Source organism: Lagenorhynchus albirostris, chromosome 11 (assembly GCF_949774975.1).
Source record: "Lagenorhynchus albirostris chromosome 11, mLagAlb1.1, whole genome shotgun sequence".
NCBI classification, from domain to species: Eukaryota; Metazoa; Chordata; class Mammalia; order Artiodactyla; family Delphinidae; genus Lagenorhynchus; species Lagenorhynchus albirostris.
In genome coordinates, this window is record NC_083105.1 from 10,640,192 (window position 1) to 10,668,027 (window position 27,836).

The window sequence follows — 27,836 nt, forward strand, 5'->3', positions numbered from 1 at the left end:
TTGAGGCTGATCTATTGGTTAATTAGGAGGTTTCCACACCACAGACTACCCCAGCTGTGTGCAGGGACAGGTAGGGAGGGGGCCACAGGGTAATCAGGGCTGCTGGAAGGCCAGCTGGGGCCCGAGTGTGGCTCAGCGCCTCCCCGTAGCCAGGAGCACCAAATGGCTGAAAGAATAATGCGAGGGGTTTGGGTCAGGCAGTGGACCTAGGACTTGCCGGCCGGGGGAAGCCCTCAGCACTCGCTGTACCTGAACAGAGCTCTCCTAAGGAAGGGGGCTGGGAGCCCTCTCAGGTTTCTAGGGCATCCAGTTGAGCGTGGGGAGCTGCAGGTTTGGGGAGGAGGGCTGATGGAGGATCAGGAAAAACCAAGAAAAACCTTGGAAACCATGGGATCTGAGGAGAAAAAAAAAAAAGGGAAAAACCGTATTCGGTTCTACTGAGTAGAAAAAGTTAAACAGCAGTGGGTTTGAACCCAACCTCTGCCAAACACTAGCTATGTGACAAACCACTCAACCTCTCTGATTCTTGCTGTCTACATCTATAAAGTGGAATTGATTGTATCTGCCTTGCAAAGCTGTTTTGATAATTAGATTGAGAAATGTAGCACCCCATACAGATGGGCCGGCGGATTGCCCTCCTTCCTGCCAGACTGGTTATGGACAGCGTCTCGGGGCTGCCTAGCTAAGGGCCTGCACTTGGCTGCGCTGAACCATTTTCACCGCCCAGGGATGTCCACTCAGTGGACTTAGCGTCTGTCCCCAGCTCGGCCACTCCTCCTCAGAGGGCTCCTGGCTTTGGCCCCATCCCCTAGGGGCGTCCTGTCCAGGGGGAAGGGGAATGACAGACAGACGTACACCCGGCAGAGTGGAGGCAGACAAGGTTTATTCCGGTCCTCGGGCAGGCAGGGCCCGGCCAGCCTCTGTGCCGCGGACCGGTTCCCGACCCGGCTCCCCGCCCCAGCCGCCGCCCGTCGGCAGCTGCCCGCGAGGCCTAGCGTCCCCGAGGCAGCCGGCAGGGCCTGGGGACGCCGGGCGGACGCGACGGAGGGCGCGGCGGGCGCCCGGGGGGCAGCGGGGGCGGCGGCGGCCGCAGGGCCACAGGCGGCGGAGGCGCGCGCGGAAGTGGCGCGAGGCGAGCGCGTAGACCAGTGGGTTGAGGCAGGAGTTGGCGTAGGCGAGGCAGTGCGAAGCCAGGCGGCAGGCGTAGGTGGCCGGGCTGAAGGCGAAGCGGCCGTACCAGAAGCAGAGGATGAGCGCGTGGTGCGGGCCCCAGCAGAGGGCGTAGAGCGCTGCCACCGCCAGCATGGCGCGCCCCGCGCGGCCCGTGGCTCTGCGCCGGGCCTCGGCCGCCGCCGCGCCGGCGGGACCGACGGCCGCCCACAGGAAGCGCAGCGTGCGTCCGTAGGCCAGGCTCACCACGGCCACGGGCAGCAGGTAGCCGGCGGCGAAGGTGGCCACGTCGAGGGCGCGGCGGCGCGCGTCCTCCCAGGCGGGCACGCAGAGCTCGAGCGCGCCGTAGCGCACGGTGCCGTAGTAGCTGAGGTAGGGCGCCGAGAAGAGCGCCGCCAGCAGCCAGACCAGACCCACGGCGGCGCGGGCGTTGCGCGGCGTGCGCAGGGCCCGCGAGCGCAGCGGGTGCCGTACGGCCAGGTACCTGCGGGCGGGCGCGGTGTCAGCGAGGCGGGCGGGTGGCCGCCTAGACGCCCGTGTCTGAACCTCGGGGGTGGGCGGGCATCACGCGCCCGGCCTCGCATGGAGGTTGTGGGGATGAACGGAGTCAGCGCGCAAAGCGCTTAGGGCAGCGCCTGGCACCTAGCGGGGCTGGGTCAGAGGCTCAGAGAGAAGTGACCGGCCCGAGGTTGTCAGCTAGAGAGTGAGCCTGGGTTTGACCCCAAGTTTCAAGCCATGAAAGCCAGTCTGACCACAACCTGAGCCAGGTGTGGGCGGTAATAAAATATCTGATGAATTCATTGGTGTGTTCCTTTTGCCATTCATTTCACTCTTACAGAACATCATGTGCCAGGCCCTGAGCTAACACTTGGGACACAGAGATGTTCTCCGGAAGCTCCCAATGGAGTTGGGGGGAGGGCAGGATGATCCCCTCAAGCATGCCCTGCAGGTGCCCAGGGAGTGGTTGGTGGGGGCCAGGGAGCTGTTCCTTTTCCCCCTCCTATGTCCCTTTTTGGTCCCCCATTCTCTCCTTTCTAAGGCCAATGAGAATCTGTTCAGGTCTTCCCTCCCCAGCCCAGACCCGGCCAGGTCCCCGACACGGCCAGGTCCCCGACACAGCTCACCTGTCCACCGAGACAGCCGCCAGCGTGAAGCTGCTGGCGTACATGGTGAGGTAGATGAGCAGGTGCACAGCCTTACAAACGAGGGCCCCAAAAAGCCAGGCATCGAGCGTGTAGATGGCGGCCTGGAAAGGCACGCAGCACAGGATGAAGCAGAGATCGGCCACTGCCAGGTTGAGGATGAACAGATCCGTAGTGCTGCCCGGCTCCTGCCAGGCGCCCAGGCCGGGCTGCAGCAGCACTGCCAGCACCAGCCCATTGCCCACTGTGCCCAGCAGGAAGATGAGGGCAAAGACCACGGGCACTGCCACAGCCCCTATACTCCCTGGGCTGTCCAGCGAAACGTTCTGGGCATCAGCCATCTCCTCATCAGACAGGCACCTGAGGAAGAGAAGCTGGAGTCCTCAGGCAGGAGCCCCCAGCTCCGGTTACTCAACTCAGGGGTCTAGTCCCCCACCCTGGGCCTGGTCACGTCCCATGGGCTGGAAGCTGGTGGGGGATGGGGGTGGGGGTGGGGACAGAGACAAAAGTTAGCACTGGGACCCACTGTGCAAGCTCCTGACAGAGTCTCATTGGTGTCTAAGGTGGGTTTCTCAATTTCCTGGGGAACACCGCCATAGCCCAGGGCATGAAGGGCTGATTAGGTAGTTGATAGACACCTTCAACCGATGATGCAGGTAAAGACACGGGCCAAGTGGGGTGGGGGGAGGGGCAGCTCCAACCCCAGGAGCTGATTTTTCAATGGGGATCTGAAATACAGGGAAGGCTTTTTGTTTTTTTTTTTTTTTAGCCACACAATGCGGTATGTGGGAGCGGTATGTGGGATTTTAGTTCCCCGACTAGGGATGGAACCCATGCCCCCCTGCATTGGAAGGGTGGAGTCTTAACCACTGGACCACCAGGGAAGTCCTAAGGAAGACTTTGGGACATAGGTCAAATTCAGCCAAACATGGGTGACGTCCCTGAGTCATTTGATAGTCCAGTTTAGTGAGAGCATGACAGTGGCACAGCTGGGAGAACCATATAAGTCACTGCCCCCTTTTTACACATGAGGAAATTGAGGCTCAGAGAGGGGACACGGGAGGCTAATACCACACTTTGAGTGGCAGATCTGAGACTGTTGCCACCCTGGTACCCTGACTCCAAGGCTGGAGCACTCATCTGAGAGCCTGTAACAGGTAGCGCTTCTGACAATCTGTGCACGCGCGTGTGTGTGCGCACACGAGCATCTACGCAAGCTGTGCTCACTGTTTACCCCTGCCCCACCCATGGCCCATATCGACTGCTACCTGGGGGTCTCCCTACACGCTTGGACCTCTGGGGTGGCTGGACGTATTAAGGGCAAGGGAGCCAGGCAGGGAGGAGGAAGGAAAGGTGATTATCTGTGTCTCCCACCCCAGCATGCAGCAGGTCCCCGCAAAGCCCAGGATGGCCAACACCTTCCTCAACCCTGGGCACTGGGTTCCTGCTTGATCCTGGGCGAACCGGCCAGGCTGAAGCTGCCTCCTGGCTCAGTGGCCACCCCTTGGTGCCTACCTGCAGGTACAGGTCTGCCTCCCAAGGCTCCCTCCTCTCCTTGGCCTTCCTCTGCTGAGCTGGACTTGGGCACTCCTTCCGAAGAAGTAGCCACTTCCTTCTCATTCCCTGATTTCCCCCGGATGGCATGCTCTTCTGTCCGGCTCTCCTCTGCCTCTCTGCGTTGCTTCTGCCTCTTTCTGCAGCGAGTAACCCATTGATCTCGCTCTCTGAGATTCTCGCTTTGTAGTTAACCCCTCTGTGCCCAGGGCCCAGTCCATTCCTGGCCCTCTCACCTCCTGTGGTCCTGCTTCCCCATCGTCTCTGCTCCCTGCTCCAAGAAGGGCTCCAACCGAAGCTCAGAAAGGACCCCTAGTCTTTTGTGGTTTTTTTGGCCACGCTGTGTGGCATGTGGGATCTTAGTTCCCCGACCACCCCCTGCACTGGAAGTGCGGGGTCTTAATCACTGGACCATCAGGGAAGTCCCGGGACTCCTAGTCTTGAGTGGGGTGTCCTATGCTAGGAATCCAGGAGCCCCTTTGCTGCAGACTTCAGATAGAACTACTCTTCCTGGCCCCGGAGAATCCTGAGACCCATCAGTTTCCCTAAGATTGTTCTAGGGGTTCAGTCTGCCCGAAGCCTGCAGGGTTTATGTGCCTGTCCAAAGAGTCTGGCTTTAGCCTGAGGGGAATGGGGAACTAGAGGAGGTTCTAGAGCAGGGACAGGACCTGCCCATTTATTGTGTAATTAGTTTATTACGGCCTGGGGTTGAAAGGATGGATAGAAGGGGAGCGATTTAATGAGCGAGCCACTAGGAGCCTCTTGTCCAGACAACAGCCGAAGAGGTTACTAGGTCTCGGTGAATGGCTGTATCATTCAGTCATGGGGTTCTGGTCTGGACCTCTTGGAGGAGTGGGCCACATGGCCACATGCTTCCAGAGGGTTAGAGGCCAGCACCCGGGGTGTGAGGTGCACTGGATTCAGCACCAAGGTGGTTGTTGAAAACTAGACAAGTGTAGTGGGGCCAGGATGCTGTCTGTAATGATTTAAGGGAGAGGAGAGCTGGTAGGCACTGTGTGGTGTCTTTCTAGAAGCCGGGAGTGTGGGGCGAATGTCAAGAAGTCTGTGAAAGGGGAGAGGAAACAGTCTGAGGGGACGCTGATGAAGACAGGACTTGTAACCAAGGCCTGAGGAGCCGGGAAGAGACTCTTCAGAACTGGCTTCCCACGGGCCCTGGGATTTTCACCAGTGCTCAGGCACCTCTGAAGCCTCATGTCACCCATCCCAGATGCAGCGTGTCCCCCAATTTCTGGAAGCAGAGACTCACTGAATTGAAGATATTAGGGATCATACCTAGATTCTCCAAACCTGAATTCAGAGCTATCAAAATTGAATTAAGGAATTAGAATCGTAGAATCGTGTGACCTCTGAAGAGCAGAATTGTAGGATCCAGACTTGGTGTGGTGGGATTTAAGAATTTAGGGGTCCACAACCACCCTGTGTGAAAGTAATGCACTGTTAGATTCCCAGAAGCCTGGACTCACAAATGTGGCAGGCCTGGACCCTGAAAGCCTCGAGGTCCCTGACACACCATCCTCCCTCCGCTTGGGAGCCCCCAGCCCACCATGTCCCTCCTTGTTGGAGGCTAAGCTCTGGATGGGCAGGGGCAGTACTAGGGCAGAGCTCCCAGCAGCAGCAAGGCTGAGCTGCTGATATGATAGCAGAGGAGGAGGGAGGATGGTGGCAACCAGGGAGACCACCTGTGGGGAAGGCAGGAAGGGCGCCTCGCTATGGCCCGAGTCCCAGCAGGCCCCCTCTTCCCTTGCTCCAACTGCTGCTCCTGGTGACTGTGGCCTTGAACCCTGCACCCAACGTAGATGACAGATGATGGGCCTTGGGAGTGGTCCCCAGAGACCCAGGCTCTGCAGGGTGTGTAAGTGCAGCTTGTCTGCGACTGGCCCTCGGCCCTATAGCCTGTCTTGGCCTCTGGCGATGACCAGTACGTGCCCAAGCCCAAGCATGTGTGCCCAGAGCTGCCACTGCACCTGCCGGCACCTCCTATGACCCCTCTGGATGGTGGCGGAGGGGCTGTGCCGCGGTGGACCTGGGCCAGCACAGCTCCACACGCTGAGCCGAAAGCTGGCTGATGACGCGGTGCTCTACCGCGACAAGCTGGCCCACGTGTCGAGGCACTGCCACCGCCCCACAATGTCAGCGGCGGCGCCTGGGAACTACAGGCCGCAACGGCGCTCGCTGTGCGCCACTGGCTGATGGTCCACCTTATCTCAGCCTCACCTACTGCGACTTGTCACCCCGTGGCTGCTCATGGCCAACCACTGTGACCTGCCAGCTTGAGCAGACCATGCACGTCAAGCTGCTGGCTTGGCCAGGGGCTGGCATCAGGCTGTGTGTACTTGCTGCTGTAGGAGTGCACCTGGTGCCAGATGCCCTACGCGTGTCTGTGCCCCTGATGGGGCTGCATCCCCTAGCACCCCGAACTCCTGGACCCCAGCCTCGAGCTCCTCGGGATCACAGGCTAGGATTCTCAGAATCCCAGCATTAAGATCCTGATGGATTGGGCCAGAGCTCACCCAGACTGTCCATCCCTAGACACCCAGGCTGAAGGGGGGGCTGGGGATGGGGGGCGCCAGAAACATGGTCCCATCGTTAATGAAGAAGGGCCTTTTCATCCTCCCTGCCCTACCGCCAGCAAACTACGAGCTTCCCAAGCCCACAACATGCTGAGGCTGGAGGCGCGGTGACTCAGAACCTATCCTTTACCCCCACCAGGTGCCCGTAAGTCTGAGGTGGGGAGGGCAATGGAGAGAGAAGCACCACGGGTTGCGACTGCGGGAAGGGGACAGTCATCTTCAGCAGGGAAGCGGTGAGCCATTGTCGGGGGCAAGGCAGGGTGGGGCCTCGCCTGCGGGGCTGTAGCAACAGCTGAGTCCGAGGCCAGAAGTCTGGAGGGGGCGGGGCGATAGCAGAGCCTGAGCTCGCGACGCCCCCTGGCGGCTGATCCTCAGACCAGCAGGCCTCGGGAATACGGAAATGGAAAGGCCCCGATACCAATATAACAGCCACTCTTGGTACAGCGGGGGAAACTGAGGCACACACGGGGGAGGAGCCTGCCTAAGGCCACAGAGGCAGGAACAAAGTGGGCTAGAACACAGAGTTCCAGACCATCGGGGGCCTCTCCAATAGCGACAGACAATCTTTCCTCTGGGGCTGAATCTTCTGCTTCTCCCAAACATGGGTTTGGGTGCCCAGCCCCTTCTTATCCGGGCAGCTGTAGGCCATCCTTTGGATGTGCGGCAGAGGACGAGGCGTCCACCAAGGCTGCAGAGTAGGCGGGTGGGTGGCGCGGGAAGGGGCCTGCAGGGCTGGGGCTCAGCTGCCCTCTACAGCGGGAGAGAATCCAACGGAGCCAAACAGTAGCTCCAGCCTCTATTACCCGAGCTGCCTGGGTCCCATCTTACTCTGGGGGAGGCGGTCAGCTCTGAGATCTATTACAGTCCTCAGGGGCTGGCCCTCAGAGCCCCAGCTCCTGCCGATTCTTCGACCAGCGCAGGACTGGGGCTGCTCCGAGAGAATAAAGCAGACGAACACGTCACAGCCAGTTTCCACACTGTTCCTTCACACTCACAGCCACAAGCACAGGCCTCACCCCAGCCCGGCCCCGGGACTGACAGAGTTCAGAGCCTCTGGCCTGGGCTGGTCAAAGGTCCCCCCCTCTGTCGCTGTGGAAGGAGGGGGACCTTGGCTCTGCTTGTCACTACCCAGGACTCAAGGCAGTGCCCCGTGCAGCCGCCCCACCTCCACGAAGGCCTCCACGCAGCGGTCAATGTCCTCCTCGCTGTGCACCGCTGAGATCTGGACCCGGATCCGGGCCTTGCCCTTGGGGACCACGGGGTAGCTAAACCCGATGACAAAGATGCCTGGAGGGTAGAGAGAGTCAACCTGGGGCTCAGCAGAGCCAGACAGGCTTTGGGGGCATGATATACAGCTCCTCCTTTTCTGAGGACCACAGAGGAGAAGGGAGCTGCCCAAGATCTCAGACATGGGACTGCCTCATGGCCTAGGGTTTTCAAGCTTGGACAGACAGCTGGTCTAAAAGGGGTAGTAGGGCAGGGGGAAGGGGGGGTATTCACAGTCTAGGGGTTCCCTCCTTTTCTTTTAGGACCCACAGCCGCTCCTCATGCCCCGGCCCCCTTTACCTCTCTTCAGCATGTCATCCGCCATGCAAGAGGCCAGCCGAGCATCACCCAGCATCACAGGGCAGATGGGGTGATTGGCTCCCGAGATGGTGAAGCCAGCAGCCGCCATCTTACTGCGGAATCTGTGGGCACAAATTGGGTGTCACAGGGAGCTGGAGGGCTGTGGAGCAATCACACCCTCTCCTGATGGGCATGTGACCCAAGGTCTGTGGCCAAGTCTGCAGGAGGGACCAACAAAGACAGAGATGCAGACCCAGAGAGGCAGCTGGGGAGCATTTGCAGAGAAATGTGCCAGGAAATGGAAGGAAGAGGCAGAGAGAAGAGGGAGGTGGGCAAGCAGGCAGCCCTTGGCTAAGAGAGCCGAGTCCCAGTGCAACCCACGGGGGAAGTGGGGTGGGCAGAGGCAGAACCCGTAGGCAGGGAGCTAGGGCCTGCGCAGGCATGCAAGGCAGGCCCTCACCAGCTTCCTCGCCCCCGCTGGCCCCACCCTGCCCGAGACCGCACCGCTGGGTCTTGGCCGCCATAGACTGGATGACAGCGTTGCTCTCCATGAGCAGGTCCAGGGCCTTGGAGGCACAGCCGACGACAGCAGGTGGCAGACTGTTGGAGAAGAGGTAGGGCCGGGCACGCTGCCGTAGCAGGGACACCAGGGACCCAGGCCCTGTAGTGTAGCCCCCTGAGAACAAGGACAGAGGTGGGGATGGAGGGGGGCAGTCAGAGGCCAGGAGCCAGAGCTTACCCCATGCCCCTCCCGAGAGGACAGTCCCTGCTGTCTTCTTCCCTGCAGCCCCAGGTCTCCCCTCCCCACCTTCCCTCTTCCAGGGCCCTGCATGCAGATGAGGGGAGCCCAGGGGCACAAGCCTGTAGGCACCTGATGCTCCGCCCAGCGCCTTCCCCAGTGTGGAGTTGATGATGGTGACCTGGTCCATCACGCCCAGCAGCTCATCTGTGCCCCTGCAAGGAAAGTTGCCACTGCCACCACTGGCCACCTGAGGGCCCAGGATCACGGATTGGGCTTGGGGGCTGGCCTCCCGGCTTCCCACCCGCCCTGGAGTCCAACCCAAGGCCTCAGGTGCCGTGTGCTCTCACCGTCCCGTGGCCCCCAGGAAGCCAGTGGCGTGGCATTCGTCCACAAAGACCAAGGCACCATACTGAGAGGCAAGGCAACAGATCTCCTGCAGGGGTGCGATGTCGCCATCCATGGAAAAGGCCCCATCGGTGGCCACCAGGCGCAGCCGATGCTTCTGCAGGGAAGATACAGAAGGTGGCCGGTATCATGAGTTGGGCCAAACCACTCACTCTCTGCGCTGCTCGGGGCTCTAAAGGCTCAGCTCGCCCAGTGCCCAGCACAGAGGTGAGCACATAAGCACCACATGTTGAAGCTGGTGCATCCTCTCCTTCACTGCGGCCTCTCTGAGCTTTACCCACCTCTTCCGGGGCAGTCCGGAGCCACACTCAGCACCGGGCAGGAAGAATGTCCGCGGCCTCCTCTCCCAGAGGGCAGGATGGGGTGTGGCCAGTCCTGCCCATAAGCTCATCCCACCCTTATGCCTAGCAGGGGACTGCCATGCATAAGGTGCTTACTAAAACTCAAGGCAGTATTGTGCAACGGAATAAAGCTTTGGGTCTGAGAATTTGGGTTCAAATTGGTTGTTTCGAACTTTCAGGCTGTTTGCCTGTGAGTGAGGAGTTGGCCTCTGTAAGCCTCGCTTCCTTCACCGGGGGGTGGGGGTGGGGGTGGGGGGAGTGCTGGGGGCAGCAGCAAGACTGAGGATAAGCCCAGTCCTGGCCCCTAGAACCGCTAGGCCTTGCCCCACCTGGGCCTCCTGCAGCTTGGCCTCCAGATCGGCCATATCCAGGTGGCGGTAGCGGTACTTGTGGGCCTTGCACAGACGGATACCATCGATGATGGAGGCATGGTTCAGCTCATCCGACAGGACTGCGTCCTCCGGGGTCAGCAGAGCCTGGCAGAAGGCAGTTAGGAGTAGAGCCATCACCCAACCACCTTGGGGCTCTCCCTCCCTTATGACTCCCCTTTAATCAATATTTCACTGCCAACCAGGGCATTCTCCTGGGCAGGGAGGCCAGGAGCCCTCTGCTTCTATCTTGGTCCCCAGAGCCCCAGGACTGGGCTGAATCAGGGCCTTTGCTCTAGCCAAAGGAGATGAGAACATGTTTGGTGGATGTGTGGCCCCTAACACCCTCAGCCTTCCAGCTGAAGTAGGTTATCCTCCAAATGCCCTGGAAGCTGGCCTCCTTGTAAGCCCCAGGATTCCTCCTGGAGACCTACTGGCCCACCCTTGACCTCCGTAAGAAATAGACACTGACTGGAGCCTCTAGGCGTGGTACTGGGCATCCAGCCAAGTTCTCTGGACTGCACACTCCCAAGCCTTCCACAGCCTCGCAGGTCTCACCAACTCCCACCCGTGGCCTCACACACCTCAAAGAGGCCGGCGTTGGCATCAAAGCAGCTGGGATAGAGGATGGCGTCCTCCCGCTGGTGGAAGCGGGCTATCTTTGCTTCTAGATCCTTGTGGATGCTCTGAGGTAAGTGAGTGAAACAGGTGTTAACGCCTTCTGGGCCACTTGGGACAAGTCCTGGGGACAGAGGCTCCCAGGGCCACAAACAGCTCCTCCTCCTCCTTTTTGCACCACAAGGTGCACCCAGAGCCAACAGGGGTCTGGCACATGGTTCCCACTGAGGAATTAGGGGCCCACTAGGCGCCCTTCTTCCTGGTTGGGTCTTCGTTTTATAATGGGGGGTTGATGGTAGAATTATGGGTGCTAATGGCAAAGGAAGATGTGTCTCCCCGATATCAAACTGAGTGCCTTTGTTGCTTAATGGCAAAAAAGAGGATTACATAAGTAACTCTAGGTTCACTTGGGCCTCCATTTCTTAGATTTGAAAGCTGTCCCATCTAAAGTGCCCTGGACGGGAGTCAAGAGTTCCATTCATTTCACCTTCACCTTTCTGAAAGGACGAGTAATAATAATCACAAGAACTCAGCAGCACTGACTCTTGAGCTAGGCCATCTGGGTTCAAATCCCACCACAACAGGCTGTGTAGCCCTGGGCAAGTCACTTAATTTCTCTGGGACTCAGTGTGCTCACCTCTATAACAGGAGCAAAACCAGTACTTATCACGTAGGATTATTATACGCATTGAGTTAATATTTGTAATGTTCTTAAAATAGCACCTGACTCATAGCAAGCACTGTAAGTTTCATGTTTATAAAAGTTCATTTTGTAACATTTACAAAATAAAATGAATAACCAACATTTACTGGCACTACTATGTGCCAGGCACTGTTCTAAGCATTTTTACACGTATTAACTCTTTAATTTGGGATAATTCTGTTAAGTAAAATTATCCCCACTTTACCAATGAAGGCATTGCGGCACAGAGAAGTTAAGACACTTGCCCACAGTTCCAGAACCAATAAATGGTGCTGGGAACTGAGATCAGGCAGAATAGCTCCGGAAACCTTAATCTCAATCCCTGCCTTCTCTTCTTCCTTTCCCAAGGAGGAACAGGTGTAAGGAGCTCCGTTTTGCAGGTGGAGAAATGGATGTTCAGAGAGGGAAAGTTTCTTGCCCAAGGCTTCACAGCAAAACAGAAGCCTGAACCCAGCCTTTCTAGTGGACAGCTCTAGTGGGATGAGCTGAGCTGCCTATACGAGCCCTGCTAACGGCAGAAGCGGACATCTGGAGTCAGCGCCCAACGCTGGGGACCACCCCCCTTCCTCCCTCGCCCATCCCCGGCCTGGGCAACACCTACTGTGTACCTGGGTGCCACAGATGAAGCGGACAGAGCTAAGGCCAGCTCCAAACTCCTCCAGGGCCTGCAGACCTGCCTGGATGACCTCGGGGTGGCTGCTCAGGCCCAAGTAGTTGTTGGCACAGAAGTTAAGGATTCCTGAGGTGGAGGACGGGGGAACGGACACAGCAGCTCAGGGCCAAGAAGGGCCTGGAAAGGTGTCAGTACTAGGCCCTGGGGACTCAGAGAGGACATGAACCTGGATTCACCCTTGAGGAGGCAACAACTACACAGTATAGTCTGTTCTGGGGCAGAGGCCAGGATGGGGAGCTGGGAGCCCCTCGGAAGCACCAAATCCAACAGCTACAGGAGAGGGAGGGTTAGAAAATGACTCTCGGGGCTACACCTTGAAAGATGAGAAATTTAAACTCTGGCTTTGGATCACATTCACCCAGAGGAACCAGCCCTTCCTCACTGGCTTCTTCTGTCCCTGAAGACCACCAACAACCCCTCATCTGGGCCTTGGTTTCCTCATGGGTAAAAGAAGAGGGCTGCGTCAGACGCCTGCCTTGGTCCCCAAACTCTACACAGTTGACTTTGCTGCCTGGTACAGAACTGCATGCCCAGCAGGGTTGCCTCTGAGACCTTGACCCTTGAATTATAAAGCCCAAAGTGAACACAGGTGACCCGGGGAGGAAACTAAGGCTTCAAGAGGGCAAGGTTTACTCAGCTTGGGAGAGGCAAAAATACGATGAGAACCTAGGTCTGCTAATTTTCCATTTTTTGCCCTGCTCCAAGCTTCCCTGGGGAGAGGTAGTGAATTCCTAGGGCCTCTGTTTTTCAAATGAGCACAACAGCCCCAAGGATTCCATGCCTATTTCCTTGGCAGAAGGCAGTTTGGGGGGGACTGTTTGTAACCAGCACCCACCTGGGGTCTGGCACAGACAAGATGGGCAGTGACCACTGATGAGACAGAAACCCGGGAGGCCTGGTGGGCCAATTCATGGTGTGACTTCTGCAACAGCCCTTGAGCCCCTTGCTCCCTGTGATTTTGGCCAGGAGGTTGGTCTCTATGGCCATTTAGCTGACCTTCCAGCTCCAATATACCAGAAGATCTAGGCCAAAGCCCAGCTCTGCCTGCAGCTAGCTGGGGGCTTTTAGGCAAGCCACTTCACATCTCTGAGCGTCAGCTTCTTCGTCTGTAAACGGGATTAGTCATTCCCACGTTCTGACGTTTGCAGGAGTCCACGTGAAGCAATTAGTAGAAGCCTGAACAAAGCAGCAGCTCCAGAAATGCGGGATTTCTTGTTGCCACCTTCCTACCACCCTTCCTTGAGCGGTACGGTGGAAGCCAGCTGTCTCTCTTTGTTTCTCACGTTTTCATAGGGTTGGATCGATCCAGCCCTGCCCTCTAAGCCAGAAAGGTGCTCAAAGGGCAAATTACCTGCCTCCGTGGAAACTGGTCTAACCAGGTTAGAGTTAACTGTGGGAAGCGGCAAGTCGGTCTGATAGACGGGAAACGGTCCAGCGGCTACGTGTGCGCTCCCGCCCGCCCACTGCCTCCAGGACCTCGCATTTCAGCGAAAGCCTCAGAACGGCCCTCGAACACCCGGCCAGGTCTGAGGATTCCCAGGAGGGGGAGTTACCTCCGGAGGTGCCGTCCACGTGGATGCGCGGCCCCTGACGGGACGTGATGACCCGCTCACTCTTCCAGGTGCCAGCTCCGCGGATGCCTTCCAGTTCCTCCTCCAGGATGCCACGCAGCTGAGCCAGCGCTGACTGCGCGCGGTGGCCGCGGGGGGCCCCGGAGAGCGCAGCGCGGAAGACGCGGCCAGCCCACATCATGCCCACCTCGCCTGCCCACTCCCGGCCTTGCGCACTGCGGCCGCGGCCTGATCACGTGGCGGGGGCCGGGCTCCGGCAGCCAATAGGAGTGAGAGGGGCTCAGCTACGGGGCAGGGGGCGGAGCCCGGGATAGGCGGGCGGGGCCTGGCGGGATCTGCAGTGGACTAAAGTGAATTGATTTGTAAGTTGAGACTGGAGCTGTCCGTGTGGGGGGAGGGGAGGCGACGGGGGTTGGAAGGCAAGTCAGGGCCGGGCCCACCAGACCCCCACCCCATTCCCATGCCCTGCCTCCACACCCACCTCTCGGAAGGTTAGGGGATGCCCTCTGGACGCCGGAAGCAGACACCTAGAAGCAGGCTGAGGCATATTCCGTGCGCTCCGGCCCTAGCGTTTCCCGGGTTTTGTTGAGCTCTTGGAACCCTCCCCGGTTCTCAGGTGCAAACGCCCCCCGATTTCCCCCACTGATCGCCAGTCCAATTGCTCCGCATTTTCCTCCAGTCTTAGAAGTACGGAAAAACACATCGCTCAGGTTTTTCTTTTTCAATTTTATTTTAAAGTTTGAAAATTACAAAGACAGCAAAGTCTTCCAGGCACAAATAACACTTGTTTACAAACAAAAAGGAGGCGGTTGGGGGGGGGACGCGCAATTGCACGTTTTTCTGTTTTATTAAAAACAAGGGAAAGACGACTGTACAGGTTTTTTCTCCCAGCTCCCGGGTGTGAAACGTAAGTACTAGCCCTAGATATGTATATATACATATACACAGACATCACACAGACCTAGCTCTCTACAACTACTTAGCGATTCAAACTCGACTGCAGTATGTCTTACCGTCCACTCCCCTCCCTCCCCTCCTCCCCCGTCTACAACTACTTATAAAAGACTCAGAAGTAAAGAGGTCGGGAGGTTTTTAAGTGGTGGGCAGCAGGGCTGGAGCCCCACCAGACTGCTAAGCAAAGCCACCTCTTGTACAGGAACCAAAAATCAGGGGAAAAGCAAAAAGGTCCTCCTAGGATACAATCCAATTGTGTGGAAAAACCCAAGTTTCAACAGGGCACACTGAGGCACTTGGCTGAATGACTCTCACCCTTCCCCCAAAGTTTCCACTCCTGTTTAACAGGAGACTTTCGGAAGCCAAAGACCACCCCCCACTCCCACCCCCCACTTCCAGTGGCTAGTTTCCAGCTGACTGAGAGAAGACACAGTTTCTCAGACCAGCTGTCACTTCAACCCCCTCCACATCTCTAGGACAATAGGGAGGCCACTGGGGCAGACTTAACAGAAGTGACAAGGAAACTGGATTTGGACGCCCCACTGCTCACCACCGGGAGGTGGAAGCCAGCCTAGAGAGGGTATTTTTTCCACCTCCCTCCTCTGCCGTCCAGCTGCTGCCACCCCTCTCCTCCGCGCCTAGGTTCTGAAACTCTCACAAGCAGTGCTCAACTTAAAGAAAACTCGATGGCCTCATAGGTATTCCTACAAACCTTACAATTCCTGGGCTCGCTGTCATCTAGCCTCAAGAAGCTGCCTTGCGCATTCTCCCCCTCCCCACGACTTTGACCTTCAGAGTGAACCAGCCATCTAACTAAACAAAACACACAAACCCACCCAAATCCCCAAACCCATAAGCATATTAGTAACAAATCAACAAAACAAAATATAAGTACATTCTCATCATTACAGAGATGAGATTTGTTGTTGCTGTCCTGGCATGATTGGTTAAGGAGAAATGAATTATTCCCTAATTTCTGAGGAATACAAACTGTCTCTTTATAAAGTCAGAAGGAAAGGGGGCAAAGGGCTGCAGATGAGGATCAAGAGAGAAGAAAGGAGAAAAGTATTTACAGAAAATAGGAGACAGGCAGGAGTGTCCACAAGGAGAGCCTCGTTGTCACTTCTTCTTGCCGGCCCTCTTGGCACTGGACTTGGCTTTGGGCTTCACTGGTTTGGCCTTCTTAGGCTTGGATGCCTTGACTGGCTTGGCTTTGACAGTCTTGGGTCTTTTGGTTTTCCTGGGCGTGGCAGCCGGCTTCTTCTTGGCCTTCTTGACTGGGGTGGCTTTGGGCTTCTTGCTTGGGGCTTTCGAGGCAGCCTTCTTGGGCTTGGCGGCCTTCTTTGGCGTGGCCACCTTCTTGACTTCCTTCTTCGTCTTCTTGAAGGCCACTGACCTCTTGGGCTCGTCGCTCTTGGCCAGCCGGAAAGACCCCGAGGCACCCACGCCTTTGGTCTGTTTGAGGACCCCAGTGGTGACCAAGCGCTTGATGGACAACTTGATCTGGGAGTCGGCGTTCTCACCCACCTTGTAGTGGCTCTTGATGTACTTCTGGATGGACTGGCGCGAAGAGCCAGCACGGTTCTTCTCCGCCTGGATGGCAGCCACGATCATGTCTGAATACTTGGGGTGGTCTGTGGACTTCTTGGAGGCCTTGGCCCTCTTGGGCTTGGCCGCAGGGGTGGATGTGGAGTTCTCGGTCATGGTGGCCTGCCTGGTCCTGCTGTTGAAGAAGGCACCTTCCAAAGGGCCAGCCCTCGTCGGAAGCCCAGGAAAGCCTGATTCGGGATCTGCTGTGGTGCCTCTGGCTCCCAAGCCAGTCCGAGGCCGTCTCTCAGGGGACCTTGCTCGGGTCGCGGGGGGGGGACTCACTGGGCCGGGTCTGCGTGGCCCAGCCTCGCCGGTCTGTCGGTCGGTCTCGGCGCCCGGGTCTGCCTCCGCCTCCGCCTCCTCTGCCTCCCTTTTCCCAGCTCCGCGTCTGGCGCTCGGGCGGCGCATCCGGGTATTTAGCGGCGGCGGGCGGACCGCGGTGAGGACAGGGCTGCTGGCTGCCTGCTCCCGGCCCGGAATGGCGCCGCGCCGCCGCCATCTGTGTTTCTTCCGCTGAGCAAATCCGACCTTTCCCCCCGGCCCGGGCCTTCCCGCTCCCCGCCGCCGCCCGGGGACGCTGCCTGGCTCTCTGGGCTCCCCCACCGGGCGTCCCGCCGGCCCGGCCGCCGCCCCCCGCGCCCGCCACGCGCCCCAAACGGCGCCAAGGACCGCTGGCGCGCCGGCACATTTCCCCTTTGCCGGGGGCTGGCTCTGCGGGGCCGGGGAGCCCCGGTGCGGGAAACCCCCCGTAGCAAAGCTCCCCCCTGGGGCTACCGGGGACCCCGCTCCCGGCCCGCGGCGGGACCCCCCAGCCTGGCGGAGCGGCCCGAAAGCGGCCCCAACTAACACACGCGGCCCCGAGCCGGGCGACTCCCAGCCGGGCCGAGCCGGGACAGGGGGGAGGGGTCCCTCCCCCGGGGTCCGGTCACCTCTCGGGGGTCATCCCACCACCGGGCCCCCCGCACCTCTACCCTCTCTCTGTCCATGGGGCCCCTAAGCAAACTTTCCCTGGAAGAGTTGGAAGGGCACTTTCAAACTTTGTCCCTTCCCCCTCCTCTGTCTTCGCTCCCCCAGCGCGCCCCCTGACCTCTACGTCGAGGTTCTCTCCTGAGACCGAACCCCGAATGCTGCCCGGGTCCCCTGAGGGAATGAGGAGGGGTCTCCGAGCCGCCTCTTCTCCTCAAAGACCCCCACATCCTCCATATGTCCTAACTGAGAATTCATTTATAGTCCTCCCTCAGCCTAGGAGTTTTGGGGTGTCAGAGACAGAGCTCGCTGCCCCTACCCCTAGGGCCCAGCCTGGGGATCCAGTCCCCCTCCCAAGGCTCCCTGAAGGCAGTGAGGGGGGCGGTCCACAATGAAGGAGCTGCCCCGCAGGCTTTAACCAAAGACTGTCTTGGGGGCCCCTGGGATGAGGAGAGGCCCTGAGAGCTTTGGGAGCTTGGGAAAATGGGGCTCTAGCGGGGAGGTCGAGGAGGGGGTCGCGCTGCTTGAGTCCTGACTAATCCTCGGAAAGTGTGAGTTGTTCAGGGAGCCGTGGCCCGGACCACCGCCATTTTGCTGGGAAGATGCGATGTCTTTGTTAAAATGTATACATCTTTTCCCGTGCTGCTTGGCAGGTATAGATGAGGAAAGCAAGGGGCGCCACCATCTGTAGGGAACCTTGGGGGCTCAGAGGGGCTTTAGCGGTCTAGAGGCCAGCAGATGGGACCCCAGAGTTCCTGGGACCCCTTGTCTGCAACAGACGTCCTACTCACGTGCAAGGTCCCGCAGGGTCCCGCTTGGCAGGGGCCCTGGGTTGAGATTCTAGGATGCTCGTTCTCTGAGCCTCCTCCCACAACAACCCGCTTTTATTCCCTAAGCAAAGAGGCGGCCACTCTTCACTTAAACAATACGCTGGTAGTGGGGGGTTATAGCTGGTCAAAATTATGAAGGCGGCTCTCCTGTACGGTCCCGGAGCTGTTTGCAGACACCAGCTATTGAGGAAGAGGGAGGGGAAGGGTTGGAGGGTTTAGATGGGGGGACTGGTCGTAACTGGGAGATGTTGGGGGAAGGGCTCCTACTGGACTTGGGAGTCTCTGAGGCCAGGGAAATTAATGGGTACCCCCCAGACACACAGCAAGGGATGGATTAATCCAAATGATTGGGAAAGGGGAGGGGGAGTCCTGAGACTCGGTATCGGTATGGGATGCCTTCTCCCGGGCTTATCTTGGTGTCGCAGGCGGGGGAGAAGCCAGGAAGGGCCAGGTTTAGTTTAAAAGGTCAACCTTCTTATTTGGATGTTGTCAATTACCCCGAAGTTTCCTGATTTGAAAACACAACATTCTGGTGGGTTTGTTTTGGTTATTTTCAAAGACAATTCTTCTGGTTCCCACTAAGATCTAGATGGGAAAATAGGCATCCACATAGTCAGCCCCAGGTCCGAGATGTCGTTCCACCCTGTGCTCCCAGAGACATGTCATCCCCGCATCCCAGGTCCCTGGGTGTCTAAAAATAAGGACTGAACGAGTCCAGTGGCACCATGATGAAATCATTTTATTTGCACAGCGCTCTCCACCCGTTTCCTGATCCTTTGCGCCTCCTGCCTGGGGAGGCAGGTAACGCGATCACTCCCCCCATCACCCTCATCTACTGTGGAGGCCACGGGACTAGGAAGGACGGATGGGGGGGCGCACTGCGAGGCTCAGCTCCCGGCGCCCGCAGGCCTTCACTTCGTTTTGTAGCTCTCACATCCCGAGTCCCCGCCCATCCCGGCAACCTGTAAATTCTCTCCCAGAACTGAAGCCAGAAATGGAGGGAGGGGTCGCCTCGGGGTCTCGGGGGCTTTTACCGCCGGTGGACAGCTCTTCTCCCTGCTGGCGATGAGATTCACCGCCCCTCCCCCCGTTCGGGAGAACTTGAGAGGAAGGGGGTGTTGGGAGGGGTTCCCCGGGAGTTGGGCATAGAGTCCGAGGCCGAGGTGGGCACGAAGAGGACCGGCTGCTTCCAGATTGGCTTGGCCTCACCTCGCCTCGCTGACACTGCAGAGCTCGGGGGGCTTCTTGACTTCGGCCCGGCCCGCGTACCCTCGCAGGACGGTCTCGGGTCCCCACCCAGCTTAGAGCCGTTTACCGGCCGGCAGACGGCAGAACTCCCTCCGCCCCATTTAACGCGAGCCCTTTAAAAATTCGGGCGCCGCAGAGCTGCGGGCAATTCCTCCTGGGAAATGTAGTCTCCCGATGGCGAGCCCCGCACTGAGACCCTCCTGGGACCCTCTCGAGCCTCAGAACGCCGGGCCGCCCCAGGCGTGGGGAGGGGGGTCAGACATCGCCTGTTCATTCACTTAGGGAGGGGCCCAGGCCTCTCTGCTGTTTTTTCACTTGTCAAAAGAGCCCTCAGTGTTTTCACCTATCAGAAAGGGGCTCTACCTATATCTGGGGTTGGTGTGAGGGTGAAATGAAATCCTGTACGGAAAAGGGTAAGTCGTACTAGAATGCCAGGGGTCCTGTTTTTACTAATATGCATGTGTGAGTGTACCAGCCTTTACTGAGCACATTCAAGGGATATATAACATCTCCATTTTCAGAGAGGATGTCTACGATGGCTAAATGACTTGTCCAAGGTGGGTCAACCTGGAGGAAGGAGGGTGACAGGTGACAGACTCCCCAGCCAATGACTTTCCCACTGCAGACATGCATTCATTCTGGTCTTTGGAACTCTAAGGTGTTCACTTGATATGTGCCAGGCACTGGGATAGGCACTGGGATAGGGCTGTGAACAAGAGACAAGAGATCCCTGCCCTTGTAGAGCTGACATTCTAGTGGAGAAGATAGATAAGCAATAGACTAAATAAAGAAGTCCAGGGACTTCCCTGGTGGCTCAGTGGTTAGGAATCCGCCTGCCAATGCAGGGGACACGGGTTCGAGCCCTGGTCCGGGATGATCCCACATGCTGCGGAGCAACTAAGCCCATGCACCACAACTACTGAGCCTATGTGCCACAACTACTGAGCCTGTGCTCTAGAGCCCACAAGCCACAACTACTGAAGCCCACACACCTAGAGCCCATGCTTCGCAACAAGAGAAGCCACCACAATGAGAAGCCTGCGCACCACAATGAAAAGTAGCCCCCACCTGCTGCAACTAGAGAAAGCCCGTGTGCAGCAATGAAGACCCAACGCAGCCAAAAATAAATCAATAAACTTATAAAATAAAGAAGTCCATTATAGGGACTTCCCTGGTGGTGCAGTGGTTAAGACTCTACACCCCCAATGCAAGGGGCCCGGGTTCGATACCTGGTCCGGGAACTAGATCCCACATGCATGCCTCAACTAAGGAGCCAGCCTGCCGCAACTAGACCCGATGCAACCAAATAAATAAATATTTTAGAAAAAGATAAGTCCGTTATATCGTATGTTGGAAAGCCATAATTGCAAAGACAAAATTAGAGCCGGGTGAGGGTGAGTGCTGAGAGGGTGTTTGCAGTTTTAAATAGGGTGGTCAGAGAAGAAGCAGCTGACATGTGAACAGATTCAAAGGAGGTGAGAAAGGGAGCCATTCTTATTCTTGGAGGAAGAATCTTCCAAGCAGAGGGAACAGCCAGTGCAAAGGCCCTATGGCAGGAGTGTACAGGGTGGCTGAATTAAGGAGGACAGTAGGAAGAGATGAGTTTTTTAAAAGGTAAGGTCTGGGAAGTAAAGGAGGCACAGGTCATGTAGGGTTTGGGGGACCATTGTAGGGACTTTGACTTTTACTCTGAGTGAAGTGGGAGCCATTGGAGAGTTTTGAGCAGAGGTGGGACATGGTGGGACCCAGGCAATAGTTAATCATAGGACTTCCCTGGTGGCACAGTGGTTAAGAATCCGCCTGCCAATGCAGGGGACACCGTTTCTAGCCCTGGTCCAGGAAGATCCCCCATGCTGCAGAGCAACTAAGCCTGTGCACCACAACTACTGAGCCTGCACTCTAGAGCCAGCAAGCCACAACTACTGAGCCCACGTGCTGCAACTACTGAAGCCCGCACACCTAGAGCCCGTGTTCTGCAACAAGAGAAGCCACCGCCATGAGAAGCCTGCGCACCGCAACGAAGAGTAGCCCCCACTCACCGCAACTAGAGAAAGCCCGCGCGCAGCAACGAAGACCCAGAGCAGCCAAAAGTAAATAAATTTATTTTAAAAAATAGTTAATCATAGTCAACTCTGGCTACTGTGTGGAAAAGAAGCTGCAGAGGGCAAAGACAGAAGAGGGTTGGGAGGCTGTTGCAGTAATCCAGGTGAGCGATCATGGTAGTTTGGCCCAGGTGGCAGCAGTGGAGGGGATGGGAAGTGGTCAGGTCCCAGGAGGACCCCACAGATTTGGACCTGAACAAGCGAAGATGGAGCTGTCATTAACTGAGACAGGGAAGACTGAGGGTTTGAGAGTTCTGGCCGGGTTAGGTTTGAGATGCCTCCCAGGTGTGTGAGTGGAGATGCTGAGAAGTCAGGTACATGGAAGAATCCTGAGTCTGGAGTTCAAGGAGAGAGATCCTCTACCTCCCTCTTCCTCCATTTAAGGACCCTCTACTTTGGCTGAGTGCCAGGTGTGAACAGAACGGACCCAGCTTGGTCTCACGGGGCTCAGAGTCCACAGGGGAGACAGCATTGATATCATTACAAATTGTGATTGTGTCAAGCGCAGATAAGGATGAGAATTGGGGCCTGGGAAGGGGTCACCGGCGGGCTTATGTACATCAAGTGCCAGGGGAGGTTGTGTGGCTGGATGGAGACAGGATGAGGAGTGTGGAGGGAGATGCCATTAGACTGAAGAGCCGGCTGGAGCACGTGTGGCTTTAAGCCACAGCAAGGGGTGTAGGTTTGTTCTGAGTGCACTCAGAAGCCTCTATAGAATTTTAAGCTTAAAATTTTGTTTCTTAAAATAATTAACCCAGTTATTTTAAAATAAAAATTTAAATGATGACATACATCATCCATGCAAGAGATTATGCAATGTAATACAATCTAAAACCAACATGGAGACAACTGTTTCCCTTACTCAAGTTAACACGAGAATCGTCATCAGTCCCTCGGAAGCCCCCTGTGTCCCCCTCCCTAACCATACCTCCGTGACCTCTATCCTGGAATTCTGTAAAACAATTCTCTCCTTTTTCTTATAGTTTTCCTATGTGAACTTAACCCCATACACTACTGTACAGCTTACTCTTGCCTGGTTTTGGACTGTATACAAACAGAAGCGTATCATGGGTATTCTTTTCTGTGACTTGCTTCTTTCACTCTGTATTTTTGAGAGTCGTCATGTTGGTGCAAGCAGTTGTTGCTCAGTGGTCAGAGCACATACTGGTTTTGTAGGACCTAACATTTATACAGTTTTTGAAGTCCTTTTTTTTTTTTTTTTTTTTCGGTACGCGGGCCTCTCACTGTTGTGGCCTCTCCCGTTGCGGAGCACAGGCTCCGGACGCACAGGCTCAGCGGCCATGGCTCACGGGCCCAGCCGCTCCGCGGCATGTGGGATCTTCCCGGACCGGGGCACGAACCCGTGTCCCCTGCATCGGCAGGCGGACTCTCAACCACTGCGCCACCAGGGAAGCCCTGAAGTCCTTTTTTTAAAAAATGCAATAATAGGGAATTTCTCGGCAGTCCAATGGTTAGGACTCCCTACCTTCACTGCTGAGGGCCCGGGTCAGGGAACTAAGACCCCACAAACCACATGGGTGTGGCCAATAAATAAAAATACAGTAATAGAATATTAGGTAAAAAGTGAATTTATATTAAGAATGAGAAAAGAACTCACAACAAATCATATTTTTTTAAAAAATAAAAGCTAATAAATACCACAAAGATCATGAAATCCAGAAATATACTTTTACTAATGGACTGTCTGACCCGTATTGCTAGGATCCCTCTCAGGGCCTTGGGCAAGGCAGAGACCCTAAGGCTCCAGTGAGGCCAGCTTCACAGTGAATCTCTCTCAGAATGTGGTCTGTTCCACTGTAGGAAGAGGCTGCCGTTTCTCTCCATGCTGCTTGTGACAGATGGCTCCCAGACCTGTCCATGCCCTCATCCCTGGAACCCGTGTGTATGCTCTGTCACACGGCAAGGAGGGATTATGGTTGCAGATGGAGTTAAGGTTGCTGACCTTGAGATGAGAGACCACCCTGGATTATCCAGGGAGGCCCAATGTAATCACAAAGGTCCTTAAGTGGGGGAAGAGGGAGGCAACAGAGCAGGAACCAGAGAGCTGGTGTCGTGAAAGAGTGGACCACTGTGGGCTTCTGAGATGGAAAGAGCCCACAAGCCAAGGAATGCAGGCTGCCTCTGGAAGGTGGAAAAGGCAAAATCCAGATCCTCCCCAGAGCCTCCAGAAGGAACACACACCTGACAACACCTGATTTTAGCTCAGTGAGACCCTTTTTGGACTTCTGACCTCCAGAACTGTAAGGCAATAAATCTGTGCTGTTTTAAGTCACCGAATTTGGGACAATTTGTGTCAGCAGCCTTAGGAAACGAATACACTACTGTTTGGGTTGGGTATTTAGGTTGTTTCCAGCCTCTTGCTTTCCAGACAGTGATGCTGTGACTCTCCTTCTCCAAGTGTCCTGGTGTAATATGTACAGCCTCAGCTTGACCTGGTTGTGACAGCTGCTTCTCACACGCTGCAGTTCGGATGACGGATTTGGGAAGGGCAGAGTGAGCGTGACGAGACCATCACGGGCCATCTCAGCAAGCCAGGTACTGAGCTAAAGAGGTGGCAGTGGAGTCCGGAAGAAGGGGCAGATGTGAGAAGTATTTAGGATGACAAGTCCACAGGACTCCCTAAAGGGTTCCTTGTTGGAGGTGAGGGAGCAACCAGAAAGATTCCCGAGTTCCTGGAGCAGAAGCAAGGATGGTGGTGGAACCAGAGATGGTGATGGCACGGAGTCTGACACCAGGACCCTTCCTCGTGGGCCTTCCCCTTTCCTGCCCTAGCTGGCAGCTCTCCCGGTCCCCCCTCATCCTTTACAACCTCATGCCTTGGAAGCTGATCTCTCACCCACTTCTCCCAAGTTAGGAAAATAATCGAAATCCCATGTGGGTTGAAAGCCAAATGATGGACAGAAAGACAAACACACACTCCATGACAAAGGAATGAAACTGCAGGTGATAGCTTCACGGTTAAACTTTAACTGATCCAGCTGAACTAAGCTTTAACTGATTTCCTAAGATTTAAAGCAACAGAGACACCACCAAGGCAAAGGCTGAGGGTTTTGATTCTTAGAGATAATCTCCTGCATGGGCACCATCCTTTGGGAGGCCACGTGGCTCTTACACAGGAGAGGAGGCTGCAAGTGCAGAGTTGGAATGTGTCTGCAGTGCACCAATTCAGAAAAGCAAGCTGACAAAAATATGCGTGGGGATCACGTTTTTATAAAATAGGGAAGTTAGGGAGCTCCATCCAGGTATAGATTGATAACAATAGTTCACATTTATGGAGCAGTTACTGTGAGCCCGGCACTGTGCTCAGTGCTCTACTGATAGGTACTAATGCATTTGGATCTTCTGCTATTATTGTCACTTCCTTTGACAGAGGGGGAAGGAACTTGTCTAAAGGGGTCTGACTCCATGCTCTTAACCAACTCTCAAAGCTTCCCCTCCCTTAATCTGGGGACTAGATGGGCAAATTTGTGGCTGTCCTGGGGAGGCCTGAGAGGAACGAGCTCTGGGCTCCAAGCCCTCCCCTATACGGGTCAGTAAGATTAGCTGCCATCTGACCCACTGGGATACTCCTGACCAAGGTCATCTGGCAAAGAGGACACCTATGCCCCCAAAGAGGGAACTCACTCTGTGGAAAATGGGATATGGACATTGTGAGGCAGACAGACACCATGTGTGGCTTGGGCTGGAAGCCATGCTGGGCCCTCCCCTCCCCCCATTCTGGCATCATTCCCACTTCAGGGAGCAAGGACTGAGCTCCTGGTATGAACGAGAGGGCTGTAACCTCGGAGCTCACCAGCAGCCAGGCTGGGCCTTATAGGAGTGGGACCGGCCTCCTTTGGATGGAGTGAACCCCTGGGAATCTCAGACTACTCCGGAAGAGACCTCGAGAGGGAGATGCTGGGCTTCTTACCAATAAATGCATGAGGGTGCATGAGAGATGGTTTAAAAAACAACCACACTGCACTGTGATGAGGGGATTGTTTTCCAGGCTGGACAAGTGGACTGTGGATGTGTGTGCATATGTCCACGTTATTATTGCCAGTTTTCTCTGAGAAGTGGAATTGGGTCATGGCAGGCTTTTACTTTTTACTTTTACACTTCCATATTGTTTTAATTTTTTAAACAATAAGCATGTATCACTTTTTAAAAAAACTAATTTATTTTTAATTTTTGGCTGCATTGGGTCTTTGTTGCTGCACGTGGGCTTTTCTCTAGTTGCATCGAGCAGGGGCTACTCTTCGTTGCAGTGCGCGGGCTTCTCACTGCGGTGGCTTCTCTCGTTGTGGAGTATGGGCTCTAGACGCACGGGCTTCAGTAGTTGTGGCACATGGGCTCAATAGTCATGGCTCGCGGGCTCTAGAGCGCAGGCTCAGTAGTTGTCGTGCATGGGCTTAGTTGCTCCACGGCATGTGGAGTCTTCCTGGACCAGGGCTCGAACCCATGCCGCCTGCACTGGTGGGCAGATTCTTAACAACTGCGCCACCAGGGAAGTCCCATAGCATGTATTACTTTTATAATAAAGAACCTTCATAATGTCAAAAACATACATATGAGGAAAAGGCAAAAAAATATTTTTAAAAACCCTTCAGAGTAAATATGATGAACGGTAAGTATTCATAGCATATAGAATAGTGTTACAAATCCTTAGGAGAAAAATGGTAGCACCACAGTGAGAGCTAGTACGTAAACAGATAAATTATAGACAAGTAAATACCAGCTAATTTGATCTCATACGTGAGCCAAGATGTGCAGCTTTAAACGAGCAATGTCATATTTTTTACCTTTCAGTTTAACTAAGGATTTTTTTTTTTTTTTTTTTTTTTTGGCCGTGCCACACGGCTTGTGGGATCGGGATCTTAGTTCCCAGACCAGGGATCAAACCCAGGGCCCTGGCAGTGAAAGCACGGAGTCTTAACCACTGGGCTGCCAGGGACTTCCCTAAGAGTTTTAGAAATGGTAACAGTGCTGGGAGTGAGTCGTCCACTCCTTTCCCCTGCTCGCAGGAGTGGACCTTAGATCAACGTGTTTGGATAAGAGTTTGCTACTAGGACTCAAAGGCCTTGAATTATTCAAACTCAACCTGGATCCAATCATGAGAAAAGAACTGGACAAACTCAAACCGAGGAACATGTTATAAGACGACTGGCCTGGACCCTCCAAAAAAATTAAAGTCATGAAAGACTATAAAGGCGGAGACATGTCCCAGATTACAGGAGACAAGAGAGACCCAGCTAAATGTTGTACGTGCTCCTGGATGGACCTTGGGTCTAAGAAAGAACAAGTTCTAAAAGACGTTATTGAAAGAGTTGAGGAAGTTTGAATGTGGGCTGTCTATTAGATAACGTTGCACCTGCGTTCCATTTGTGGAACGCGCTCATTAGATTGTGGTCTTGTGGATGAATGTCCTTTAACTTAAGAGATGGATGCTGAAGGGCTGAGAGAGTGTCATGATGTCTGCAACTCAGATCACTGAGCAAAATATATGTACTTAGACAGAAGTATTGGTTTACAGATTTGTATATATGTAGACAGAGGTGTCAACAGAGAACACCAGAGAGAAAGCAAGGGTGGCAAAGTCATGACGGTTGGTGAGCCTGGGCAAAGGATACATGGAAATTGATTGGACTATTTTTTTTGGTAAAGTTTTATTTATTTATTTTTGCTGTGCTGCACGGCTGCGCAGCACGCGGGATCTTAGTTCCCCAACCAGGGATCGAACCCGTGCCCCCTGCAGTGGAAGAGCGGAGTCTTAACCACTGGACCGCCAGGGAAGTCCCTATTGGACTATTCTTGCAGCTCCTCTGTAGGTTTAAAAATGTACAGAATAAGTTGGAGGAAAAGTGTTCGAGGCCTAGTGAGTGCAGAGGCACAGCCCATTCTCAGCCCAGCGTCTGAGTGAGAGGCAGGATGCGTGGCCTGGTGAGGCTGACCTTGGCTCTGGTCCTGCGTGCCCCCCAGCCTCCCTCAGCACCTCTGGGCTAGAGACCCTTTGCAGGCCTGTCTGGGGGGCACACACAGTTCACGCCGTGTGCTGCCTGCCCTGCCCTGGCCCCGGCCCCACTCCAGACCCCTGAGCCAGTCCTCTCTACTCAACCCCTCATCCTACATCAGGGCCAGGATGAGGCCAAACCAGGACCCCAGCCGCAGAGCTTAGCTCTCACATCTGGGTGGTGGCAAGGAGACGGAGTCTCCCTCTGCCTGTGTGATCTTACCCGAGTCTCCCCGTTAGCACTGCTCTGGGACCACTCCTTGCCGGACTTGCCTGTCCATCCTCCCTAACACTCAGGGCTTGTGTCTTTTCCAGCAAGTGTTGGATGGGCAGCCACAGCCTGGAAGGTCATGGAAGCCCCCAGAGGTGGGAGTCTGGGAGAAGCCGGGATCACCCCACCCCAGATCCAAGGCCCTGCTTCTGCCACTCAGTGCAGGCCCCGCTGTTGAAGCCCAGGGCACGTGGAGGGTCTGTTTGTGTTTATTTTTTCAAAAGCAGTAACACCCAACGTCAGCAGCAGTTGTTTTCCTAACCTCGGGCACGAGCTCTGCTATGGAAAGGGTCAGCTGAGCTTGACCTTGGGGCCCTTCACGTGAGGAAGAGCCGCCTGGACGAGGAGATAAACGGGGTCCCTGGGTGGGGGCAGGGGGACTAGGGCGTCTTGGGAGCAACACGCAACACAAACAAAGCCA

General features: G+C 55.7%; 4 protein-coding genes across 5 annotated transcripts in view; all 4 read right to left on the reverse strand.

The window, feature by feature from the left end:
• Positions 1-27,836, reverse strand: part of TRIOBP (TRIO and F-actin binding protein) — a 125,772-nt gene that overhangs the window by 18,796 nt on the left and 79,140 nt on the right. The gene's annotated exons all lie outside the window — the stretch shown is intronic.
• On the reverse strand, positions 876-2,653 carry GALR3 (galanin receptor 3). The gene is made up of 2 exons (XM_060165110.1): positions 2,295-2,653; positions 876-1,654 (listed from the first exon to the last, which is right to left on the reverse strand). Exons 1-2 carry the CDS (start codon positions 2,651-2,653, stop codon positions 883-885), a joined length of 1,131 nt encoding a protein of 376 aa, XP_060021093.1. The 3' UTR covers positions 876-882.
• GCAT (glycine C-acetyltransferase) lies at positions 2,545-13,661 on the reverse strand. 2 transcript variants are annotated; one of them, XM_060165109.1, is made up of 9 exons: positions 13,427-13,661; positions 11,809-11,939; positions 10,464-10,565; positions 9,841-9,987; positions 9,113-9,267; positions 8,895-8,977; positions 8,528-8,699; positions 8,024-8,145; positions 2,545-2,672 (listed from the first exon to the last, which is right to left on the reverse strand). In XM_060165109.1, the coding sequence occupies exons 1-9, from the start codon at positions 13,623-13,625 to the stop codon at positions 2,608-2,610; spliced, it is 1,176 nt and encodes a 391-aa protein (XP_060021092.1). In that variant the 5' UTR covers positions 13,626-13,661; the 3' UTR covers positions 2,545-2,607. The 2 variants fall into 2 exon arrangements, with proteins under 2 accessions (XP_060021092.1, XP_060021091.1); XM_060165108.1 differs by lacking the exon at positions 2,545-2,672 and adding an exon at positions 7,424-7,744.
• Positions 14,156-16,400, reverse strand: LOC132529035 (histone H1.0). The gene has a single exon (XM_060165272.1). The coding sequence runs from the start codon at positions 16,394-16,396 to the stop codon at positions 15,518-15,520; it is 879 nt and encodes a 292-aa protein (XP_060021255.1). The 5' UTR covers positions 16,397-16,400; the 3' UTR covers positions 14,156-15,517.

Excerpts from the sequence above, each read along its gene's own strand:
- GALR3 (XM_060165110.1), bottom strand. The coding sequence starts at position 2,653 with ATGGCTGATGCCCAGAACGTTTCGCTGGACAGCCCAGGGAGTATAGGG. Across the intron at positions 1,655-2,294 it reads GCGGCTGTCTCGGTGGACAG|GTACCTGGCCGTACGGCACC; the intron begins GTGAGCTGTGTC and ends GCCCGCCCGCAG.
- GCAT (XM_060165108.1), bottom strand. The coding sequence starts at position 13,625 with ATGATGTGGGCTGGCCGCGTCTTCCGCGCTGCGCTCTCCGGGGCCCCC. Across the intron at positions 10,566-11,808 it reads GCTTCATCTGTGGCACCCAG|AGCATCCACAAGGATCTAGA; the intron begins GTACACAGTAGG and ends CACTTACCTCAG. Across the intron at positions 8,700-8,894 it reads GGCGCTGGGCGGAGCATCAG|GGGGCTACACTACAGGGCCT; the intron begins GTGCCTACAGGC and ends CCTTGTTCTCAG.
- LOC132529035 (XM_060165272.1), bottom strand. The coding sequence starts at position 16,396 with ATGCGCCGCCCGAGCGCCAGACGCGGAGCTGGGAAAAGGGAGGCAGAG.